Source organism: Sciurus carolinensis, chromosome 8 (genome assembly GCF_902686445.1).
Source record: "Sciurus carolinensis chromosome 8, mSciCar1.2, whole genome shotgun sequence".
Classification (NCBI taxonomy): Eukaryota; Metazoa; Chordata; class Mammalia; order Rodentia; family Sciuridae; genus Sciurus; species Sciurus carolinensis.
The window spans coordinates 95,220,048-95,242,462 of record NC_062220.1 but is presented as its reverse complement, the minus strand read 5'-3'; the positions used below and the strand labels follow the sequence as shown (position 1 = coordinate 95,242,462).

The 22,415-nt window shown below is 39.9% G+C and overlaps 1 protein-coding gene across 6 annotated transcripts in view; it reads left to right on the top strand.

The window, feature by feature from the left end:
* Window positions 1–22,415, top strand: part of Elmo1 (engulfment and cell motility 1) — a 565,472-nt gene that overhangs the window by 529,581 nt on the left and 13,476 nt on the right. For all 6 annotated transcript variants that reach the window (XM_047560130.1, XM_047560134.1, XM_047560131.1 and 3 more), the window contains 3 exons: window positions 1,618–1,730; window positions 10,642–10,749; window positions 18,047–18,129. In XM_047560130.1, the coding sequence (XP_047416086.1) occupies window positions 1,618–1,730; window positions 10,642–10,749; window positions 18,047–18,129 (304 nt within the window). The remainder of the gene's footprint in view (window positions 1–1,617; window positions 1,731–10,641; window positions 10,750–18,046; window positions 18,130–22,415) is intronic.

Sequence of the window (22,415 nt, the reverse complement as noted above, 5' to 3'; positions counted from 1 at the left end):
GAGTGCTTCAGCTGAGGAAAGGAGAGATGATCACCAAAGCAAAATCAGTGATGTCTTGCATTCCCACCCAGACTTTATAGACACCACATTCACCCCGTCTCCTCTGGGAGTCACAGCAGTTTCCCAGGAAAGATTTATTTTTTTATTTTTTTTCCAGTTATATTTTTCACATGATAGAATACTACAAATAGGTTCCAATAAAATATTGACAACAAAAATGCAAAATTTAAGCATAAGCATATGAAATAAATAATGACAGTAAAAATGAAAATAACTCAGAATGTTAGTAAACATTATGTTCAAACTTTTTCCTCCTTATGTTCCTTTATTTTTTTTAATTTTTTAAAGTATCATATTTTAATTTTTTAGGTGTATATGACAGCAAAGTGTATTTGAACATATTACACATAAATAGAGTATGAGTATGAATTATTCTAATTAGGATCCCATTCTTGTGGTTGTACATGATGTGGACTTTCACTGATTGTGTATTCATATATGAACATAGGAAAGTTATGTCTGATTCCAGGAAAGATTCTTAGCCCCATTTTACAAATAAGAAAACTAAGATTTAGATGAGCTACGTGAAAACCTAGTCATGGGCATGGCCTAGACTATAATTCTAGTCTTCTGAGTTCTATCTCTATGTTCCAGTCAATACTTCCAGCATAGCTCTGAGGGTTGGACTCTGTGTCTCCATGTGCAGCTTCAGCTAGAACATCTCTGGCTTATTAGGCTCAAATACATAGAATTTCCTATCTTAAAATCTCTTTTAGATCAATAGCATATAGGAAAGGGAACAGGGAGAGAGAGAGGGGGAAGGGGAAGGGTTAGTACTGGGATCTGAATTGGAGCAAATTATATTCCATACATATAATTTATGTCAGAATGAATCCTAATGCTATATATAACTAATACGAACCAACAAAAAATGAAAAATAAAAACCTCTTTAAAAGTAGGAAACCCATTGCACTCTTTCATAATATCTTTGTAGCATAGTGCATCTGAAACTAAATTACATCCTATTAGCCTGAGACGAGATGCAAATAATGTTTAATTTATCCCATTATTATCTCAATCTCTGTGGACTAGAATCTAGGACAATATGTGGTTCCCACTTGTGAGAGATGGAATGGAAAGCAAAAAGTAATCCCATGTTTTACCTAAGTTACATTTGCTGTGGAATAGCAATCACACAGTTTCTTGATAATCCTGTTTGATCAGATCACAAATGTAATCTAGGTGTTAACTTTCTGCAAGGGAAAAAAAATGGCCAGGGATTTACTGTCCTGGACTGTTGCATTAGTTATATCTGTGCCTTTGTAAAATAGAAGAAGGCATTTCACGGAATACTTTGTTCTGGAAAAACATCACTAAAGTCATTGGCACTTTTGTGGATAGACTGTAAATGTCAGAGGCTCTGTAGTGCCATAGTGACACATAACCCTGGCCACTGATACTTAATAAATGATTCTCTAAAGCACCAAGTTGGCAGGTCTGGGATGGGTTCATGAAAGGGAGAGGCTCACACTCTTCTGCCCATCTTCCTGTGAGGCCAATCAGACCATCCCTCTTTCTCAAGGCACATGGTGGAACATGTGTTTATCCTCTAACAGGGAATTAAAGGAGAAGATCCAGCCAGAAATCTTAGAGCTGATCAAACAACAACGCCTGAACCGTCTGGTGGAAGGGACCTGCTTTAGGAAACTCAACGCCCGGCGGAGGCAAGGTAGTGTTTGGGGACACTCTACGCTTGAACTGGGTCAACAGTGGTCTACTCCCTGGGATATCACAAGGGCATGATATTGGTTTAGCAGTACTGTTCTCAGGACAGGAATAGCAGTCCAGGTAAGTCCTTGTTTCCATGCCCACCTGGGGAGAACCAAGTTCAGAATTATCAAAAGGCCCATGGAACTGAACAACCATTGTTTGTCATTTAATGACAGAAAGCTGTTGGTGTCAACAATAACTAATGTGTACTGTGCGCTTACCATATGCCACACTTCTCTCAAAACATGTTGTTTATTCAGTCATGTGCCTCATAACATTTCAGTCAACAATGATCCATTTATACAGTGGTGGTCCCATAAGGTTTTATCAACTGGCAACATTGTAGCCATCTTAGTTTGTGTGTAAGCGTACTTTATGAGGTTCACATGATGATGATACCACCTAACAACACATTTCTCAGAATATATCCCATTATCATGCAATGCATAACTGTATTAATGCTATCAATCTTCACAGTTACCCTATGTAGTAGCTATTGTGATAATGCTGCATTTACAGATAAGGAAACTTAGCACTGAGGAGTGAAGTAACTTGCCCAAAGTCACAGAAGAGCAGGATTTGTCCTCCATAGCTCCATGGTCCGTCCTTACCATGAATGTGTGCTATCAGGCAAGTTGGCACCCACCAGTGAATTGGAACTAAGAGCTTTCAGCATAGATGGCCCTTGTTCTCAAATACCCAACACTGATTCTCTTCCAGATCAGAGGTTTTTATTTGGAATATGAGTAACAATGAATTAGGGGAAGTAGAACTAGTTTCCATAATTTTCAAGACTGATTTGTGAATTGTCTTTACAATCTCTTGACCCGAAAACGTCCAGTAAAAATGGTGCCGGTAGATGAGATCCCACAGCTGGGAAGCATTTCCAGCTGTTTGTCCACCTTGAACACATTCTTGCTCTCTTGACGTACTGCTTATTGTATAATGGAAGTTATCCCTATCAAACTGCCCTAGAAACAAGCAGCCAGAAAATAAAACTGAAAAATAAGTTTTGGGGAGAGGTAAAGAGATGGACGAAGAGCCAGGAATGCATGAAGGCATTAACAGGTGTACTAAGGAGGCACATCGGTTACAGCCCAGGGGAAACTCTGGCAGATATTTTGGAAACCCGACGGATGCCCTGCTCAGACACAAAACTGACAACTAATGACAATCAATGTTTTGTGTTTGTGTTCAACCCATCCCCCTGGCCATTCTCTTTAACTTCTCAGTACTGAATATTAAGTACATTTGAAATATTTTAATGCCGCCGTTAAAAATCACATCGAGGAATTTCTAAAGGCAGAGCTTCCTGGAGGAAGGAAATTGTGAGATTCAGAGTGAGCCTTATGCTGGGCCACAGGAGAGAAAAAGGGGCAGAATAATAAAGGACTAAGTTACAGCTGGGACAAGAAAGGCTCACGTTAGGAAGAGCAGTGGAAGGGGGTGCACCTCTCCCATGCACCCACCAAAGGATGAGTTCATGCCCTCCTTACTCACTGCAGACCTGGCATTGGGCATCACGTCAGAGTAACTGGTGTTCCAAAAAGACAGATGGCACAGTGGCCAGAAGAGGACACTGGAACCAGGTGATATGGCTTGCCTCCACCTCTGTCCAGCCATGTGAACTTGGGTGCCTTTTACCTTAGATAATCATACCCATCTCCTAAGGGTATTGCAAGGAAGAAAGGTGCTCACGAATGTCACTTTTCAAAAACAACACAAAAGGCAGCCACTATTATTCTGGAAGATTAGGAAGGGAAAAAGCAGTGAGCTGAGAGTGAATAGATTTGGTTCTAGACTTCTCTGCTCTTCAATTAACCACCTCAGTGTCTTCAAACAGGACATGTCACCTCTCGGGGCCACAAGTTCCCATCTATAGGGAGGATAGCACTAGAGGCTCAGAGAACTCAGTCAGCTACATAGTCCATTATATGCCCTGATTATATTGCCTTTGGAAAGAGCAATATTCAGGATATAGGGCTCCCATCAAGGTGACTTAGAAAGTTTTTAATTATTTGACATTGAGCAAAGAGCACAGAAGTCTGGGAATGAGAGATAGCAAATAGAACAATACCAATAGTCACCTCCTCTGATGCCCAGGTTAAATCCCAATTTTTAAAATTTAATTTAACCTTCCAGTCTGCTTCACTGTGAGACTTACCAGAATAATCCTATTTCTAGATGAAATAATTACAGCTTTTTTTTTGTTTAAATAAAAGCGTTCAGTCCTTATCTCAAAATTTTTTTCAACTTTCTAGAAATGAGCTACCTAATGAACAACAAAAATTAGCATCTACATGATAAATGTATTAGCTGAGCTCCCTAGGGAACACAACCATCTGTGTTTAATACAAGATCATCCTTCCACATGCAGAAAGGGAGGCTTTTGAATGCTTGGTAAGTGGATTTCAAAATGGATGACTGATTCTGTGCTTAAAAATAGGGATTCAAAATAGACTGTGCTGAAATTGGTTTCCTATCACCCATCGAAACATTCCATTTAGATTTACACAGATTAATGAGAATGTGACATAAAATCAACTTTAATCCCTTTAAGAGAAATTTGCTTCCGCAGGAGATCTCACATTGGGAGGGACACCTCCCTGCCAGGAGTCAGGACAAGTTAAAGAACAGGTGCTGCCTGTGTAGGAACCAGGGCCTCACTCCCACTCTCCCTTTAAGCTTGTCCAACAGTGAGGAGGACACAGATGAGTGGATTTAAGTAATTAACTTCATAGAGGAAAGTATGAAGGAGCTTCCAGCCCCTGGAAAGGGGAGAAGCAGAGGGTCCTTTCCTGTGCCACATGTGGAGGGAGACCCCTTGGTTGATTCTTGTCCATCATTCTACCCTTCTCATCCACAGCTCTGCTGCTTAAATGGTTTGGTGCAAACAAGACAAATCTGGTTTTCTGGGAATACTAGGCATGTTAGAAATGGGAGGCAGTAACCCATGTGAAGCTGGATTCAAGTCCCTGCCTCCTCACTCAAGAGCTGGGTGGCTTTGGTCAAGCTTCTCATCTCTGTGCTTCTGTTTCCTCTCCTATCAAGCAGGGATACTTCTGATTAGCATCAAATAGTTTCAGGGGTTAAATAAAATTATACATCCTTTGCACTAAGTATGGTACTTGACCCATTAATCAAACATTCATTAATGATGTGTATTCTTAATTTTAACTTGTTGTAACTCAGAATATAGACTTTTAAACACAGGAGGCAGAGTGGCTTTGGATGTCACATACCAAATTCCCCATACTGTCCTTACCATGGAATCCAAGGCTCTACCTTGTTTCTGTGTTCCCTGTACTCCCATAGAAGAGAGCAAAAAAGAAATCCCAGGAGATGTCTGTGTTGAGGCCATTATTTGCTTTATGAGAATCTGTAGTCTCGGGATTTGCCTTCTGCTTTCTATATTTCAGAAATTATGGTCTTTCAGAATCACTTGCATTGAAATGGTCTTAATGAGAGATGAGGTCTAAACACTAAGAGTCATTTCATGAAATGATAACATGAAAGTTGTTTTTTTATCCAGGACACTGTTCATTTCAGTGAGCAGCATGACAAAATGACCTTGGAATTCAACACTGGATAAAACTTGCCCCATCCCACCCCCAAAGAACAGGCTTGCCTCCCCACTTGTGCCAACAGGATATTCCTTACCTGACTTCTGTGGCCCAGTCAGAAAACCTGGAACTCAATGGGATATTCAGACACAGTACCATATAAACCCTTGGGGCATCAGACTATTTCTTCCTCTATCTTTGATTGAAATTTCTTTTAAATATTTTATTAAACCTAACTGTAACTCATTTTAACAAAAAGGTAGATATAAATAAATGCATATTTTTCAAGTAAAAAGCTAGTTCATTTTCAGGAAAGGGGTACTTTTCAATAAATCAAAATAATGAATAACCTCTGTTTCTCAAATGTGGAAGGACCTGTAGTGTGGATGAGAGAGACCACCATTGAATGGAAAAGCAGGAAGACTTGATGATTTATTGAGAGCCAACCAGCCAGCCCTGTGGAAGATGCTTGATGGATACTTTATATGAATTTTACTCATGTATTTATGACTTCATATGTACTTTACATGTGTTTTATTCATGCATTTATGACCATTACTTAATAAATGAAAAGCAGGGCATTTTTATAATTAGACCAAGACCTCTAGGTAATAAGTATTGGAACCAGATGTGTAACCCAGGTCTGTGTGATTTCAAGGCATCCCAAGTCATATTTGCATGTATTCTGTGCCTCTGAATTCATGAGCTGTGAGAAGAGACAGTTGTCTCTAGGGAGAATGAGTTCTATATTCTCTGATTTTGAACATGCAGTGAAGTGAGAAAGATTTGAAAGGTATGCTGACCTTCATCTCTATCTAAAGCTGTGTGGGTTTTTTTTGTTTGTTTGTTTTTTGGTTTTTCGCCTCTCTTTTACTGGACCAACAGAGAAGTTGCACATCTCATCACCTGGAAGGTGACATTTTCCTTTGAAGGCATTGCTGAGACCTTCCCATTTTATGACTTGGAATGTTTCTATCTCAGGCAGGAAGCAGACCTTCTCCTAAACACAGTGAAACTTGGCACATTTTTGGTCAGCCTAGGATAAACATGAAATCCTAGTGAAAGTGCTCTAAGAAGGTAGTTTGAATAAACCCTCTGCCTCCTGAACATAGGACTCTAGGGGCCCTCTGGGTCAGTAGCCAGCTGCCAACTGTGAGCTCTATGTCCAAGACAAGGATGTTCTCTGCTTCCCTAGCAGAATCCATCAGGACTCAATTCTGGCTGTGCTCTGTGCCTCACAGAATGGCCAGCATGTTACCCTCACCAATGGGAGCTATTGCCAGTCTCCCCTAAAGACCTGATGATGGCCAGCTACCTGTATGTAAAGTTAATTAAAGTGAAGGAAATTTTGAAATGTGTTTCCTCACTATTGAATAAAGCAGATATAGAGAATTTCCATCACTGCAGAAAGTTCTGTTGGACAACGCTGCAAGAATTCTAGTTGTCAATGTTTATTAGCTCCATAATAATCTATGTGACTTTGGGGGTAGCTTTAATTATCCCTTCTTACCAGGTTTGTGAACTTTGAAACCAGTTTTTTCTTTTGATCCTTTCCATACACACACACACACACACACACACACACACACACACAGAGGAAAAGATTGAAGTACAAAATTGTCTCCATGTTTTTGAGTTTCAGAATGAAGAGATGGCTATTAACATACTCTCATTCGTAATTGACTAGAAGACCTCCATATTAATGCTTATTTTCTCCTTAAACACTAGTAAACAATCTTTGATAATGTTCTCATCACTTCCTACTAATTGCTTTTAGTGACGGAATCCACTCTTTCATTGCCCAGAGGGATTGAGGAACTAGTAACATCCTGCTGGGTTTTGAAAGGAAAAAGTACATTTTTCTTACCATAAAAGAAACTGCAAATCAAGCTGCTGCTGGTGGCTGACACCAAAGTTGTCTCCACCAACCTGTCAGTGTGCGGTGCTGGTGGTAGCTGACAGCTGGGCTCTCCTGCAGTCCCACCTTCTGTAGAAATGCATGGCGATGATGCCTCTGAACCTTCCGAAGCTGGACTCCAGCCTTCAACCCCCATGCTAGCTGACTGGATTACTAGTCAAGGCAAGCTTGTCAGCCTTGCAGCCCCTTCTTCCAGTATTCTGTCATCCCTCCAAGACTTCCTGTTTGATGAAGAGGAGCTGAACACTTCACTTATGTTGGTGATGCATTTTGGAAGATGACAGAGAAAGAGAAACTTGTATAAGATGAGAGAATTAGCCAGAGGTAGGAGGGAACCCAGGGGAGAGTGGTGTTGTATAAATCAAGAGAATTTAAGCTCCTGGAAGGATATTCTGTCAATGCCATACCAGATGGTTATGGCAGAGTTCCAGGCGGACTTTTGTGTTTCTTTTAACTAAGCGTCCATGGCAGTTTTGCAGGGAAAATGGTTGTTTGCCTGCTGGAACCCTGATAAGTAGTCACTGTTCCCTGACAGTTTATGAACACAAGAAGATATTGCACGGGAGATCCTGTCTTTCCTAATTTTCCATATACTACATCCCAAATTCCTGATTTGTCTTTATCGCTACTTCCCAGACCTGGGAAACCAGTATTTCTGCCATCTTTCTCCTAGCCACCATGAAGAACTGAGGGAACTCCTTTCCCTGGAGCTTCTCTATTTTCTCTCTCATGTCTGCCATTCATTCTAATGATTTCTTGCTACACCCAGTAGAATGCTGTCTGCATCGCAGCTACCCTGCAATTATTTGTTGGATAAATACATTTCTCCTGAACGTATAAGCAGCAAAATATTTCAAAGTCTCACAAATGAATATATCTTACAAATGAATGTTGTGCAATTTACTCATATATGTACTAAACTGTGTGTGCCAGTTAAATTTCTTTTCTCCCCTTAAAATATTCTGAGTATAAATAATCTTCTTTGATTGTTGTGCCTTATTGACTCCTTGTCTTCCAGTACCAATGCTCAACAACCCTTGAGCCCTCCCAGCTTGAGAAGAGGATTCCTAAAAGAACAAACTAAGACCTTATTCAGCATACGATCACCTTGTCCAAGTGTCATGTCTCGCTGACTTCCTGCTTTCTGTTACTCTTGTCACCCACTTAGCCCAAAATCCCACCTCAGAGGTAGCAGAGGAGGGAAAACCCCATATAGAAAATTATGGTCCTCATGGGGCATGGAGACCAGATGAAAAGTCCTTGTGGGGAGACAGCCAGCACAACCTGTCATGCCAGGTCCCCAGGAGCACATTGGATGCTCAGAGAAGATGGCATCCTCCTTTGGAATCCACAATTTGTATTGAGAATTTCAAATCAAATTCCCAAATGTGTTCTCCTTACAGAAAACCAGTAATCGCCCATTTGCCTAATGAAAATGGCTGTCAGATACTCCAGGAATAACTTTTCTCCCTTTGAAGCACTCTCCCAGAAAAACAACCCCAAGCTTTGTGTATATATAATGTTGAAAACTGAGCAATTCCATATGTTTTCCTAGCCATTAAATGACCTTCCCCACCATTTCAAATTTTTTCCACAGAGGTCAGATTCCTTTAAATATGTGGGTTGCCATATTCTGACTACGCTCGGGAATTCTCAAGCCCTCTTTGCAGATGAGGGAGGATAGGAATCACAGAGGCCCTTAGATTTTGTGGCTCAAGTCGGGGCATTTTCCTTGATTGTGGCTTTGACTTCCATTCTTAAAATGTTTTTGACTATTAGAGGAAATATCGTTAAAACATGATTTTGCAGTGAAAGTAATTCCACTTTTCTTAAAACGTAGCAGAGAGCTTTTTTGTCAGAGTGGTTTCAAAACAATTTGAATTGCAAGCACAGTAATGAGGTGACTTGATCAAAACCATAGCATTAACCGCTGTGTAAAGCTTCAAAGGTTTGTAGATAAAGGACGCCATGTTCCCTGTGGTGCTCTAACCTGTCCCCTTGGGTCTTCACTGATCAATTTAGCCAACACCAACTATGAAGCATTTATGTGCCAGGCCTGCACCCAGGGATTGGAACATTGCAATTATGAGGACAGTGGCTCTCAGCAGAGAGACCCTGACTTCTACACACCATCAGGGCCAATTTTCCCTTCTGTTATTGTTCACAGCACACCTACTAGGGCGAGTTGCTTCCCTAACACCATGGCAGATGCAGGGAAATACTAAGCTGGTTAACATGAGGGCACCAGTAGTGCCAGTCCAATCTGTGTTCAGGTACAAAGAACATGCTGGAGCAGTTCAGAGGATGAGAGGCCCTTCTGCTGAAATGATCAAGGGAAGCCTTCCTAGAGGAGGTGGTGTGAGCAACAGGAATGTTGCAGTTCAAGTTCCTTATCTATACATCTGTAGATCTATACAAAGTGCTCTTACCTCCTTCTCCCAGTCTCACAGACCTATTCATTAATAACCTTTAGGGGTTGAGGGGGTAAAATTGAGGAAATCATTTGTAAGAATAATCCTAAGGTCCAGATCATACCCATTCAGGAAGCTAAACTTAAGATATTAGGGAAGAGATCATTCAAATGATCCTCTCATGATTCCTGCCACCTGTGTGTATCACTAGTCCCTAGTAATTCATTCATTGGTCTTTGTGTGCATGAACCCCTGAGGGGTGGGGTTTGTTAGTTCAAGCAAGATGTGACCTCTTAGACAACTATCTCAGCAGTCTGAAACCCTCAGAGAGGAAAGTAGAAGTCAAAAAGTTTTAAGAAAGCTGTTTCTCTTTCATCTTCCTCCCCAATTTGTTGCTGTGGTGGTGCTGGTGATGGTGGTGGTACTGACTGGGAACTGAATCCGGGGCCTCACGTGACAATGCTTTACCACTGAGCTATACCCCCAGCCCTTTTTTTTTTTTTTTAATTTTTGAGAGAGGGTCTTACTAAATTGCCCAACCTGACCTTGAACTTGTGATCCTCCTTCCTCAACCCCCAAGTAGCTGCCATGAAAGGTTCTGAGATTACAGGCCATGTCATTGCACTCAGCTCCCTATCCACTTTTGTCAGACCTAAGGAATAGTCCCCTGGGCAGTTACAGATACTGGTTAAATACCCTCTAGAAACCACCACTGCAGAAAATCTTCTGGGCTTGGAGGATTGGATAACTTTACCAATGCTTACCAAATACATATCAAGCAGGGCAGGTGATACAAAAATATCAAAATCAGAAGGAGGTTTTACTGCCCAGGGCACTAGAATTCATGCTTTCTCAAGACTTAAAAATCAAAGGAATTGTAACTCTTACCTGTTCCTCCAGGTTAGAGTATTAGGAAATAACTGTGCCAATATTTTTGTATACTGGAATCACCTTTTTAACTTGTGTTTTTCTCCTCAGACAAGTTTTGGTATTGCCGGCTTTCTCCAAATCACAAGGTCCTACATTATGGAGACTTGGAAGAAAGCCCTCAGGGAGAAGTGCCCCACGATTCCTTGCAGGACAAATGTAAGTGGCTCTCTCATGTAGGATACCTGAGTTTTGGTTGGTTGATTGTTTCTTTATCACATTATATCTTGCTACAAAACTATCCAAATAAACCCTTTGAACTTGCTTCATCTGGCGCATCTACAGAGCGTAAACAGAATGCTGACATTGTTCCTGAAAGATATAAATTTGAAGCTCTGATATCTGCTTTTCATATTATTTATCCAGATGCTATTTCAGGGAGCCTAATTTTGTCAGTTGTCTTTTACTAATGACCCAAAAGAATTTCACATAACTTATGTGCTTGATCTCTACCATATTTATTCATTATGGTTTAATGTATCCTATAATGATAATGTAGAGTCAATGGCAGATCCAAGTATGGTTGACTTGCTTCAAAGAAGTAATTCAAATTCTTTGAAAATTTATGATCAGTGACATTCTATTATTTGCTAAATATTCCTCAAGATATATATTACTTATATTTATTTGCTTTTTTTTGTATGTTTTCTGTTTTAACATGCATGCTTTTGAAGAGGGATTATAGGAAGGATTCTTTTAGCCCTATATCAAACCAAGTGCAAGTTCAGTGTTAAGTGCGAATTTAAACAAAGCATTACAGAAACATTAAAATACACAAGGGTGATGATTTAATTTGGAAGAGAAATGAGAAAAAGGGAGCATAGCCTTGGAGGATATACTGGGTAGAAAAAGCAAACTCTTTGCAGTCAGGACACTTTTACATAACCCTTTAGAAGTCACATTAACCCTGCAGTGTTCAGATAAGCATGTCCCAGACAGACTCTTTATCCCGCCTCCCCCAATCTCACTCCTTCCTCTTGTCACCCCAGGGCCCATGGAAGTTGAATTTGGAATACCTTCCTTATAGCACATGGCCATCAAAGACAAAAATAAACCATGAGTGGGAAACTTCCTGACACTTTCAGACTCTGGGCTGACATCTCAGGCAGATAGCCTAGAACATTCTTTCTTCCTGCAGTTTAAAAATGGGAACTCTGAGCTTTGTAGTGTCATGTAATTATTTTCCTTCCATGGGACCACATCATTGCCACTCAACAGCAGGGAGAAAGAAATCTGAAATCTACTGCAGACTCTGGGGCTGTATCTCTGCATACCTGTCTAGGGGGTCCTGGGTTTCTGCCTATAGATGAGGACCCTTTGATCAGAGTTCAAAAATCCAGGCTGGTGGTTCTCTAAGTGTGGGAACTTCTTAGCAATACAAATTCTTAGACCCACACCCCCCAGACCTGCTGAATCAGAAACTCTGGGGTGGGATCTGGCAAACTCTGTTTAAACAGACCCTCCAGGTAGTTAATGCCCACACAGGTTTGAGAACTGCTGAGCTAGATATTTTCCAATACTCCACATAGTGAGTCCCCAAATCTGGCTTTCACCAATATGTAATTTTTTTTTAGTAAATGGATAGTGTGTTGCCAACTTTTAATTTGGGGAAAAATGAATGTTAAAAATTAAAATCTAACTAAAGTTTCATATCACAATTTTTGTCACCAAAAAAAGGATGCTTGATCACAACAAAAAAAAGAAGGACCTAATCTTGGAATAAAAGACAGTCCCTTCTGCTGAATAAATTAATTTTATGCAAATGAATGTCCTAATTTTCCCCCACTTACTATTAATTGATGAAAACTCAGCGGTGAAAGCCAGGGACCATCCAGGGCTGGTACTTTGGAATCACTGCTCATCAGTGGTTCGATAGAGTTAGAGGTTATTAGAGGTCAGAGCAACCAGCGGCCCTCTAGGAGGATTCCCCACCGGCAGTCTTCACCTGTCCAAAATACAGAAAAAATTATCTGGACATAAAAGCCAGTTTATTTCACTCCTTCCATGTGGCCCAGTGAATCAGCTCTTCCACTCAGGGAGCATGTTATATATCCCCATAATTATAGAGATAAAATTCACTTCTCAACCTAAAAGTAGTCATGTGACTGACAGGTTTGCCAGCTGTCAGGTGCAGCACACCCATTCCAGCTGGCCAGTTGCTCAGGCAATTGGCAACCCTGCTCCTGGAGCAGGTTCTCAGTTATGAACAACACTGAAGCCCTATGTGCTGGCACTACCTGGGTTTGCACACAAGCCGATGCCCTTCCACTTTACTTAAGGCTTTACCTCCAAGAACCCAGGGTGGAAGTGACTAGCTGGGAGCCAGGAATGCCGATGGCAGGAAGAACCACCCTGCCAGAGTGATTGCAGAGGAGCAAGGCCTGAGCTGCCAATCTCCACACAGCTTTTGGTAGTGGCCATGGAATGATGCTGGTTCTGGGAGGTTTCATCAGTCCCTCCTGGCAATGCCTCAAAACTCCTGTCCCTTGTCCCTTCCTTTTCTCTGCTACCTTTGAAATCCAGTAATGTGAAATTCAAAGCCTGCTCCACAGACACAATCATCCATTGCAAGATAGGTTGAGAATGAGAAGTTGTGAGGGTCTGTGCATGTGGGAGTGTGTGTGTGTGTGTGTGTGTGTGTGTGTGTGTGTTGGTGAGATTTTTATCTGTGTACACCTGTTTCCCTGATCTGGGTTACTGAACTTTGCTGCTTCAAGCATGCATATTTTATTTAAAAAATAAATATAACTAAAAAATTTACATCAAAAGTTACAAATCATAGTTTTCTTCACAAAACAAAGGACGCTTTATTACAAAATAGTAGGTAAGAAGGACCTAATCTTAGAATAAAGAACAGTCCCTTCTGATGAATAAATTAGCCTTATGAAAACACACACCAGTGTCCTGGTTTGCATTTCACTCCAATTCTGCATTCTGCCTGGAGCAAAATAGCTACTCTCTTGGAGCCCTTAAAAGTCAGAAAACTTATTCCACTAGGAGAATGAGACTTTCCTTTAATTAATGTTAAGTGCCATTGCTCTTGCCACGTACAATTGCCCTCTCTTAAAACCAAGGGGAAAATTGTCTTCCGCCCCTTGAGTTAATCAGGGCTGAATATTGAGATATTGATGAATCCAATAGTGTAATTGAATCCTCTTAATTCAGCTAGCACTAGCGAAGATTGAGGGCCTGTCCTTGGCTGTCTTCTTCCCTAAAGGTTTGGGAAATCTCTCTTTTCATAGCTTTTTGTTTGCCAGGAAATATGGTCCTTGCAAATCCATATGTCCTTATATCCCTCTTATCCTTCCCCCCTCCCCAGGGGGCAGGATTTATAGAATGTCATTGTCAGCACTAGACACGGGGTTCTATTGCTTCCCAACCATGCCCCAGGCCCCTCACAGCCTCCTTTTGAAAGAATCTAGGCCAACACTCCTCACTCCCACATCAAAGGGACAGGCAGACAAGCACAGGCTGATGCCCTCCCAGAAGGAGATTAAGCCTGTCATGGTGGGTGAGGACAGTACTGACAGGACCAGGCAAAGTGGTACATTTGGGTCATGGAAGCACAGTGAAGGATTTGGGTCCCTCCATCTACAGAGAGAATGAACTTTGATTACTGATAATGGGAATAATCTCAAATGACCTTTGTTAAGTGCACATAATATGCCAGGCACTGTGCTGAGAGCTTTACATAAATTTCTTTACACACAAAGAAGTAGATATTACCATCCTTATTTTTCTTCATCTTGGTTAAAGATCACAAGATTAATCATGCTAAGTGAAATAAGCCAATTCCAAAAAACCAAAGGCCAAATGTTTTCCCTGATAAGTAGATGATGATATATAATGGGGGTGGGGAGGTGGGGGTGAGAGAAGAATGGAGGAACTTTAGATTATGTAGAGGGAAATGAGAGGGAGGGGGTATGAAAAATGGTGGAATGAGACAGACATCATTACCCTATGTACGTGTATGATTACACGAATGGAATGAATCTTCATCGTGTACAACCATAGAAATGAAATGATGTACCCCATTTGTGTACAATGAATCAAAATGCAGTCTGTAAAAAATTAAAAGATAAATAAAAAATAAATAGTAGGGCAAAGATCCAAATGCAACCATCCAACATCATGGTCCAGATTTTTTCTCCATACTCTCTACTGACTAGATTAAAAGTCATCCTTGATCTTGGCTCCAGAGTTAGGAGTTAATTCTCAGAGCAACCCTAAGATAGATAATGCTATAGGTTCACCTTGTAAATGAGGAAGCTGAGGCTTTGAGAACTTTAGCCCAAAGTGTTAGAACAGTAAAAGGATCTAGAATTCAAACCCTGGGTTTCTGAAAACCCAGGGCACACTCTTCCCATCATCCTAAGCTGCTGGCCAGCCTACCAGGTTGGAGAGACCAGATTCTGCACTCAGATCTCCTGAATCATCCTGCCCCTTCTCTGTTTCTCCACCCAGGGGAGCTTCTCCTATGGAGCTATGTACTCAAGCAAGTATTCAAGACTTACCGACTACTTGGAGACAGTTTTACCTTGTTCCATTCCCAGTAGTAAAAACTGAAATTCTGTTGATCATGCTGGCCACATTTACTTTTTTTCTGTGATATTTTTTTCTTAAATCACAATTAAAGTTTCTTCCACAGATACTAGCAAAGAGTTTCCTAAACATGTCTGAAGTGACATGTACATTTGGGGCAGTGCTCCAAATGATTTGGGGTACTGGCATCTTCTAACCATAGTAAGAAATCACGGCTTAACACAGGAGCATGGAGCACTAAGCCCAGCTCTGTCTTCCACTAGGTGTGTGACATTATATAAGTGATTTCTTCTCTTGAAACCTCAGTCTTCCCATCTGTAAGACGGGAATTTTGAATTAAGATCATCTCAATCCAACTTGAACTGAATAATTCTAAGCAATGAGGCCATGTCCCAGAGGCTAAGAGTAGGGTGGTGTTCCTTTCAGTGGTGACCTTCCTGGTTCTCTTATCTCTGGGCCCCACCTCTTCATTTTGCTCCAACATAAAAAGATCTGATCAAAACGCTAGCGTGGCTTTGAAGTCATCAAGATTCAAGAAGCATGAGGCTGACCCTTCTGTTTCTGCCCCTAGGACTAGTGAGGATGGTATTTTCACACCTTCCTAGGCTTAATCTTCTGGTGTCTGGAGAAAAATCATGCAAAAGGCAAAGCTACTTTGCATTTAAAGAAGTTTGTATTTTCTTTTGTGAGTTTCATAATCCTATGAGTGAGAAAACAATTTATCTCCCTAACAAGGGACAATACATATTTTAAAAGATAAAATAGTGTGCTGCCACAAAACCCACTGGAGAAGTAGCTTTTCTTCCCTGAAGTCTTTCGATTAGAGAAGAACTAACTCCATGACAGACTTGTTTTAAACTTGTCCCATTCCATACAATGAGTTTTCAAACCAACAGGTAACTTAATATTTGTAGATCATAGATCCTTTCTGTAATTCATTGACCATGTAACATATTATACAAAGACTTTCTATGATGTACTTGTAATCCAAACTTCATATGAATCTTGAGGTTTATTGAATTGGTGTGCTAGTCATATTGAAAATTCACTTCATGGTGCCCATTGAAAATTTAATCAACTTCCCAAAGTATCTGAATCTGCCCTCTTTAGAGTATTGATTAGGCAGCCAGATCAGCTACTTAGAGCAATAAAGCTGATTCTTCATTACAAAAATGGATTTGAGGAGAACTGAAGTCAGTATTTATGGTTAAATGTAGGTTCAGGAACCATAGACCATCTATGGCAAGATGCTAGTCCAAAGGGGTCCAGGCAGGGAGAAAGAATAGGCATCTGAAGTAAAGGGTTGTAATAGTCTGGACAGACTGCACAGTCACATTGTGCTGTAGGAACAAACTATCCCCAAATCTCAGTGGCTTATACCCAACAAAAGTTTGTTTCTCACTCATGTTATCTAACTTGCATGGGTTGGTCACTCAGGAACACAAGCCAATGCTTGCTTTGCCATCCATAGCTGCACCATTTGGGATAGAACATGTGCTCCTTCAGTTCCTGGACTGGGGAGGACTGAATAGAGAATGTGACCTTTTTACTGGCTCAATCTAGAAAAGAAACACTTCCTTTTACATTTCATTGGCCAAAGCTAGTCACATGACCCCACCTAACTATAAAGGCTATTGGGAAATGCAGTCTTTCAGGTAGCCAAAAGAATCAGAAAGGCAGATAGAAGAGAGCAAATAATGTCTACCAAAAGGGTCTAGAATCAGGACTGCAAGATGGAGGAACACATGAGATGGAAGGGCTTCTACAACCCCAGTCCTCTTACAGTTAGAGAGAGCTCAAGGGCTGTCAGCAGATTTGATTTTAGTTTACTCAGAAAACATAAGTCTTCCTATTTAGTTGTTTCAACATTCTGTTATGTTCTTTAATTTTATATTTATCTATCAACTTTACAACCAGTTTTCTCAATAAAATTATGCAATCTTTAACTGTGAAATCTCTCATTCTCTTCATGATTTGAAGGAGTGTAAGGAATAGATTATTCAGAGATCCTAAATTCCCACCTTTTGTAAAGTCAAGCTAGTCTGCATGTACCCATAGACTCACAGTCTCGTGGAACTGAAGGATTAGGGATTGAAGAGGGAGGGATGACTTTGCATTTTTACCTTAAGGTTTCAAACCATCCTACTACTATCTCCTCTTGGTTGATCTTAACAAAAATTTTAAATGCCAAAACTTTTTCACATCTTTTCTTATCATCCTCCAACTCCTAAGACATGAGATAACATCATTTTATCTGACAGCATTATTTTCAGAATTCCCTATCAGAAATTAAGTTTTCCTTTAAGTTTAATTTCATTGTCAGTAAAGTAGGGATAATCTAATCTACCTCACAGAATTATCCCAAGAAATAATGAGATGGTAGAGGGAGAAACTGGGAATGAGAGTTTTGAATGGTTGGAAGTCAGGTAAGTTTGTTAAAATAGGGCTGCTTTCCCTTTTTATCCAAAACTTAGGGACTACATATATGCAGATGCTATATAAAGAGATACTGACATGGAGAAAGCACTTGGCATTGTCCCTGGCACACGGAAGCCCTCTGTAGGGACTGTAGTCATCCACTGATGCCTTGATCTCACTGTTATCTATTGCTGCTTCTAATGCCATCACTTCAACACTTCTAGGATGGGATTTTTTTTTTTTAATGTCTTTGTTTTAGTGAACCAGACTCTGTTCCCAGATATTTTTTTTTTTTAAACCAGAATATAAGAATGCATTTTAGTCTCTAGTCCTGGGACCCCACCTGACTTCTCTTTTTTCAGCACTCTTCTCTATTTTTGCCATTGTTTCTGGGAATGGCAAACATGGAAGCAGACTCAGTGCTTAGTCCTGCTTCTTTATTGATGTCGAAGCTTTCAATGGTGTCATTACTTTCATTTTCTTTTATGAATTGCAGTGCCGGTGGCAGATATCAAAGCTGTGGTGACGGGAAAGGACTGCCCTCACATGAAAGAGAAAGGTGCCCTTAAACAAAACAAGGTATGATTTCCAAATTATTGCAAATAGCTCTATCTACACAGTGCAGTCTGTGACTGTGATAGTCCCAGTCCTCCTTTATAGCAGTGTGTGTATGTGTGTGTGTGTGTGTGTATGTGTGTGAGATGTAGGGCCACATGTCTTAGTTCTCCTTTTTCCTTTCCTGATTCATTTTGTATCTCTTACCCTTATTCCTTCTCTCCCCCAGCACTTTTATAATGCCCACCGTCTCTTCCATTCTCTCACTTCACATCGACTTCCAACCCTTGGAATTGTCCTGGCTCTTCTCATTTGTCCTGTCTTCAGCCTCCTCCCGCATCCCCATTCACTCTGTGGGCCTCTTCTAAAGTTTTGTTTGTGTTCTTTCTCCCTCCCTTCCCCACTTGCCTCCACAGGAACCTTGCTGGGGGTGGGGGCAGTCAATGGGACCTAGAAAAGGCAGAGCCCGGCTAATTCAAAGAAGTACAGAAAACTATAAGGACTTGATATCATTCAGCATTGTGGAAAATGGTCTGGAAAAATCTCAAACCCAGATTAAGGGAGGAAAATTTCGCCGCTTGTATATTGCTAAAACTTGCTTCCCATTGCACATTTCTGGCCACCCCACCCCCTAGTCTGCTAACCAGTCCTCATTCCATTACAGAAGGTACAAGAGAAGCCATTGTTTGGAAAGACAGAATAATTTTCTTTGTTCCCAGTTTGGATGGATTTACCCTCAGAGGGGTCATCAAAGAGCAAATTCTTTGCTTATTCTTTTTGATATCTTGTGATATATATATATATATATATATATTATTGTGATATATATATATATATATATATTTATTATATATATAATAGGTGAACAAAAGTATCCGGATTTATCTAGCTGCTCTAGACACATTGGTGTCAAAAATGTCACGTGGATCAATAGGTTGCTTCTTTATTTCCAGCATCAGTATCTAAGAAGAAAATAAAATTACATACATTCTATGTATCAATCAGAATTAAAATAAATAGTCCCTGTTCTGTAATTTCAAATGTTATCAGATAAAGGAGAATCCAGGTCTTTGTGGGATGCCCTTATCTATACTTAAGAAAAACAAAACTACAATGGAATTATTGTTCAGTTTGATAGAAGGGTAGAAATGCAGCCAGGGAAACTGTTTGCTTCTCATGTTCCATGTGTAACTCGTCTCAAGTTGATGTGCATTCCTTCTTTGGCAAGCCCATCAGAACTATTATATAATGAACTTAAATGGCAAGCATAATGATGCAAGGGTCTCAGAGGCCAGGGTCTGCACATTATCAGTTATATAGCACCCCTTGGGATTCCCATGTCTCACTTCATGATGTGAGACAACAGGGAGTGTGCAGTTCATCAGATTCCAAGAAGCGTCCTTACCTGTACGGCAAGTCCTTGCTTTCATGATTTGTGGCACTGCCTTCCTGTAACACCAGTAGGGATTACCATATGCTGTGCACATCAGGTGTTCCTTCCACAATCTCAGAGAGCACTGGCTCTGCTCAGCCAGTCAAGTGACCCTGGTTATATAACATTTGAAGCTGAGCAGAAAACTAGAGGAAACTGGCAGCAATGGGAGTCTAACCCACAGAAGACCAGGAGGATTATAACTGGCAGTGGAGCAGGCTGCCAAGACTCAAGCATGCTGAAAAGAGACAAAGAATTAAGTAAAATAAATCAGAGAGACTTCCTGCTTCATCCCCAACATGGAAAGAGTTTGAGAATTGTCACTCCCATCCTTACAGTAAAAAAAAAAACTAAAAAAAAAAGTTGAGCAAAATGGAAATCAACAACTTTTCTTGAACCTGTCAGAGGGCTGAAGATGCAGGCAAACCATCACCCTGAAATGTGAAGTCCGGGTCATCGAGAGAGTCACAACCATGATATGCTTATCTGGAACCAAACCCACTGGAGCCCTAAACTGTAGGAACACTCATAATACTTCAGATGAATTTCTTCAGCTAAGTGTAAACTTGTGTTGAGAGAAAGAAACTCCTGAAGGTTTTAGTTGGGTGAGTGGGGGACATGCTTTCATGGATTTCAGAAACCTCAGAAGGTTCTCACAGTGAAGATTTGAGAAAGATCCCTCACAGCTATGGCAAGGGATGGGGGAAAATAGTTATGAAAAATTCCAGAGCTGTCTTCATTAAAAAGTCCTATTCTACAGGCCTTTATTCCATCTAGGGGAAAGGAATTCATCTGAGTCCAACCCCTTTTAGCACCCCCATCTCAACTGTGGGGTTGGAGGTTAAAAATATTAATCAGGGTCTCAAAGAATTTAGTTGGAAATTCTGTAGCTGGGAAAAAAGGGAGGTCGCAGGAGGAATAAAGGTATACTCTTGGAAAGGTGACAGCCCCAAGACACAGAGCCCCTAAAAGATTGAGATTTAATTGGAAAATTTTAGAATTCTGTGTATCTTCCCTGTACCCCACCACCACATCATCAGACTCCAGAATAATAACAGTGAATTGTAGATGGAAGATCTGTAAGATACTGACTCTCTGAAGAGAAGTACTTAGGGAAACCAGAGACAATAAAGGACACAAAAACGAGGTCACTAAAAGACTTTGGAGCCTCTAATAGTTAATAACTACAACAAATATAACCATAACCCAGTTCCTTGCCAAATTAGCATAGATTATCACTCTAAAGGCCTAAATACCTCACTTCCTATTACTTGATAGAAAATGTCTAGATTTCAACAAAAAATTAGAGAAATGCCAAAAGAAAATGAAAACAAAATTCTGAAGAAACAAAGCAGTCATAACAACCAGACTCCAGAATGACACAAATATTAAATTGTTGGGTAGGGAATTTAAAATAACTGATTTAAAATGTTAAGGGCTTTCATGGAAAAAAGTAGATCATGTGCAAGAACAGAGAGGTAATGTAAGCACAGAGATGGAAGATTTATGAGTCTGAAGGAAAATCTATCAATTAAAAACATTGTAATGGAAATAAAGGATGCTTTCAGTGGGCTCATGAGTAGACAATATGGTTGAAAAAAGAATCAGTGAGCTTGAAGATGGATTGAGTTGATATAGCTTCCTAAATTGAATTGAAAAGAGAAAAGAAAAAGTCAGAATGAAATATCAAAGAACCATAAGACAGTTGCAAAAGGCATACATACTTATAATTGCAAGAACAGAGGAGAAGAAAGAGATTGAAACAGAAGACATATTGAAGCAATAATGGTTAAGAACTTTCTAAAATAAACATCAAACCACAAATCCAGAAAATTTAGAGGACACCAAGGGGAATAAATACAAAAAAAAAAAAAAAAAAAAACCCTCCACACTTAAACATATCATCTTCAAACTACAGAAAACCAAAGGCAAAGAAAACTTTTTGAAAGAAGCTGTAGGGAGAAAAACACCATACTCATTAAAACCAAAGATAAGAATTAGAGAAGACTGCGTAAGAAACTGTGCAAGCAAGGAGAGTAGAGTGGAGCAGAAGTTTGAAATAAAAAAGCCCACCTACCTTGAATTCTAAATCCCGTGAAGTTACCATATACAAGAAGGGAAACCAAAGGGTTTTTTTCCCCCAGGTAAATGAAAACTGAGATCAACTTGTTGATAAGAATTCGTTGTCAGCAGACCCACTCTGCAAGAAATATTAAAAGAATTGGTTCAATCAGAAGGAAAACTATAAGGATCAGAAACCTGAATCTGCATTTTAAAGGATAGAATATCAGACAAAAACAAATGAAGGTAAAATAAAAATATTCATTTTTATTGTTAATACATCTAAAAGATAACTATTCATTGTTTAAGATCATCATAGTAAACATGTATTGATGATTATAGCATGTGGATAAGTGAAATGAAATGAATGGCAATAAGTAAAAAAGGAAGAGGTCACAAAGGAAGAAACAAAGAACAAAGTCGACCAAAAGAAGAGTTACCAACATGTCCGTGCTAATCTAGCTATGTCAATGATCACTTTAAAAATAAGTGGTCTAAATGCAACAATTAAAAGATATTGTCAAATTAATTTTTTAAAAAGAGTAAGACCTAACTGTATGTTGTCTACAGGAAATCCCTTTACGTGTAAGGCTAAGACAGGTTAAAAGTAATGGATAGGATAGATATACCATGTTAACACTAATCTAGAGAAAACTGGAGTGGCTATGTTAATTTCAGGCAGAGCAAACTTTAGAACAAAGCAAATTATCAAGGAGTCAATTTTCCAAGAAGATATAACAATTTCTCACACATATGAATCTAACAAAATTTCAAAGTACCAGTCACAAAATTGACAGAATTGGAAGAAGACATAGAC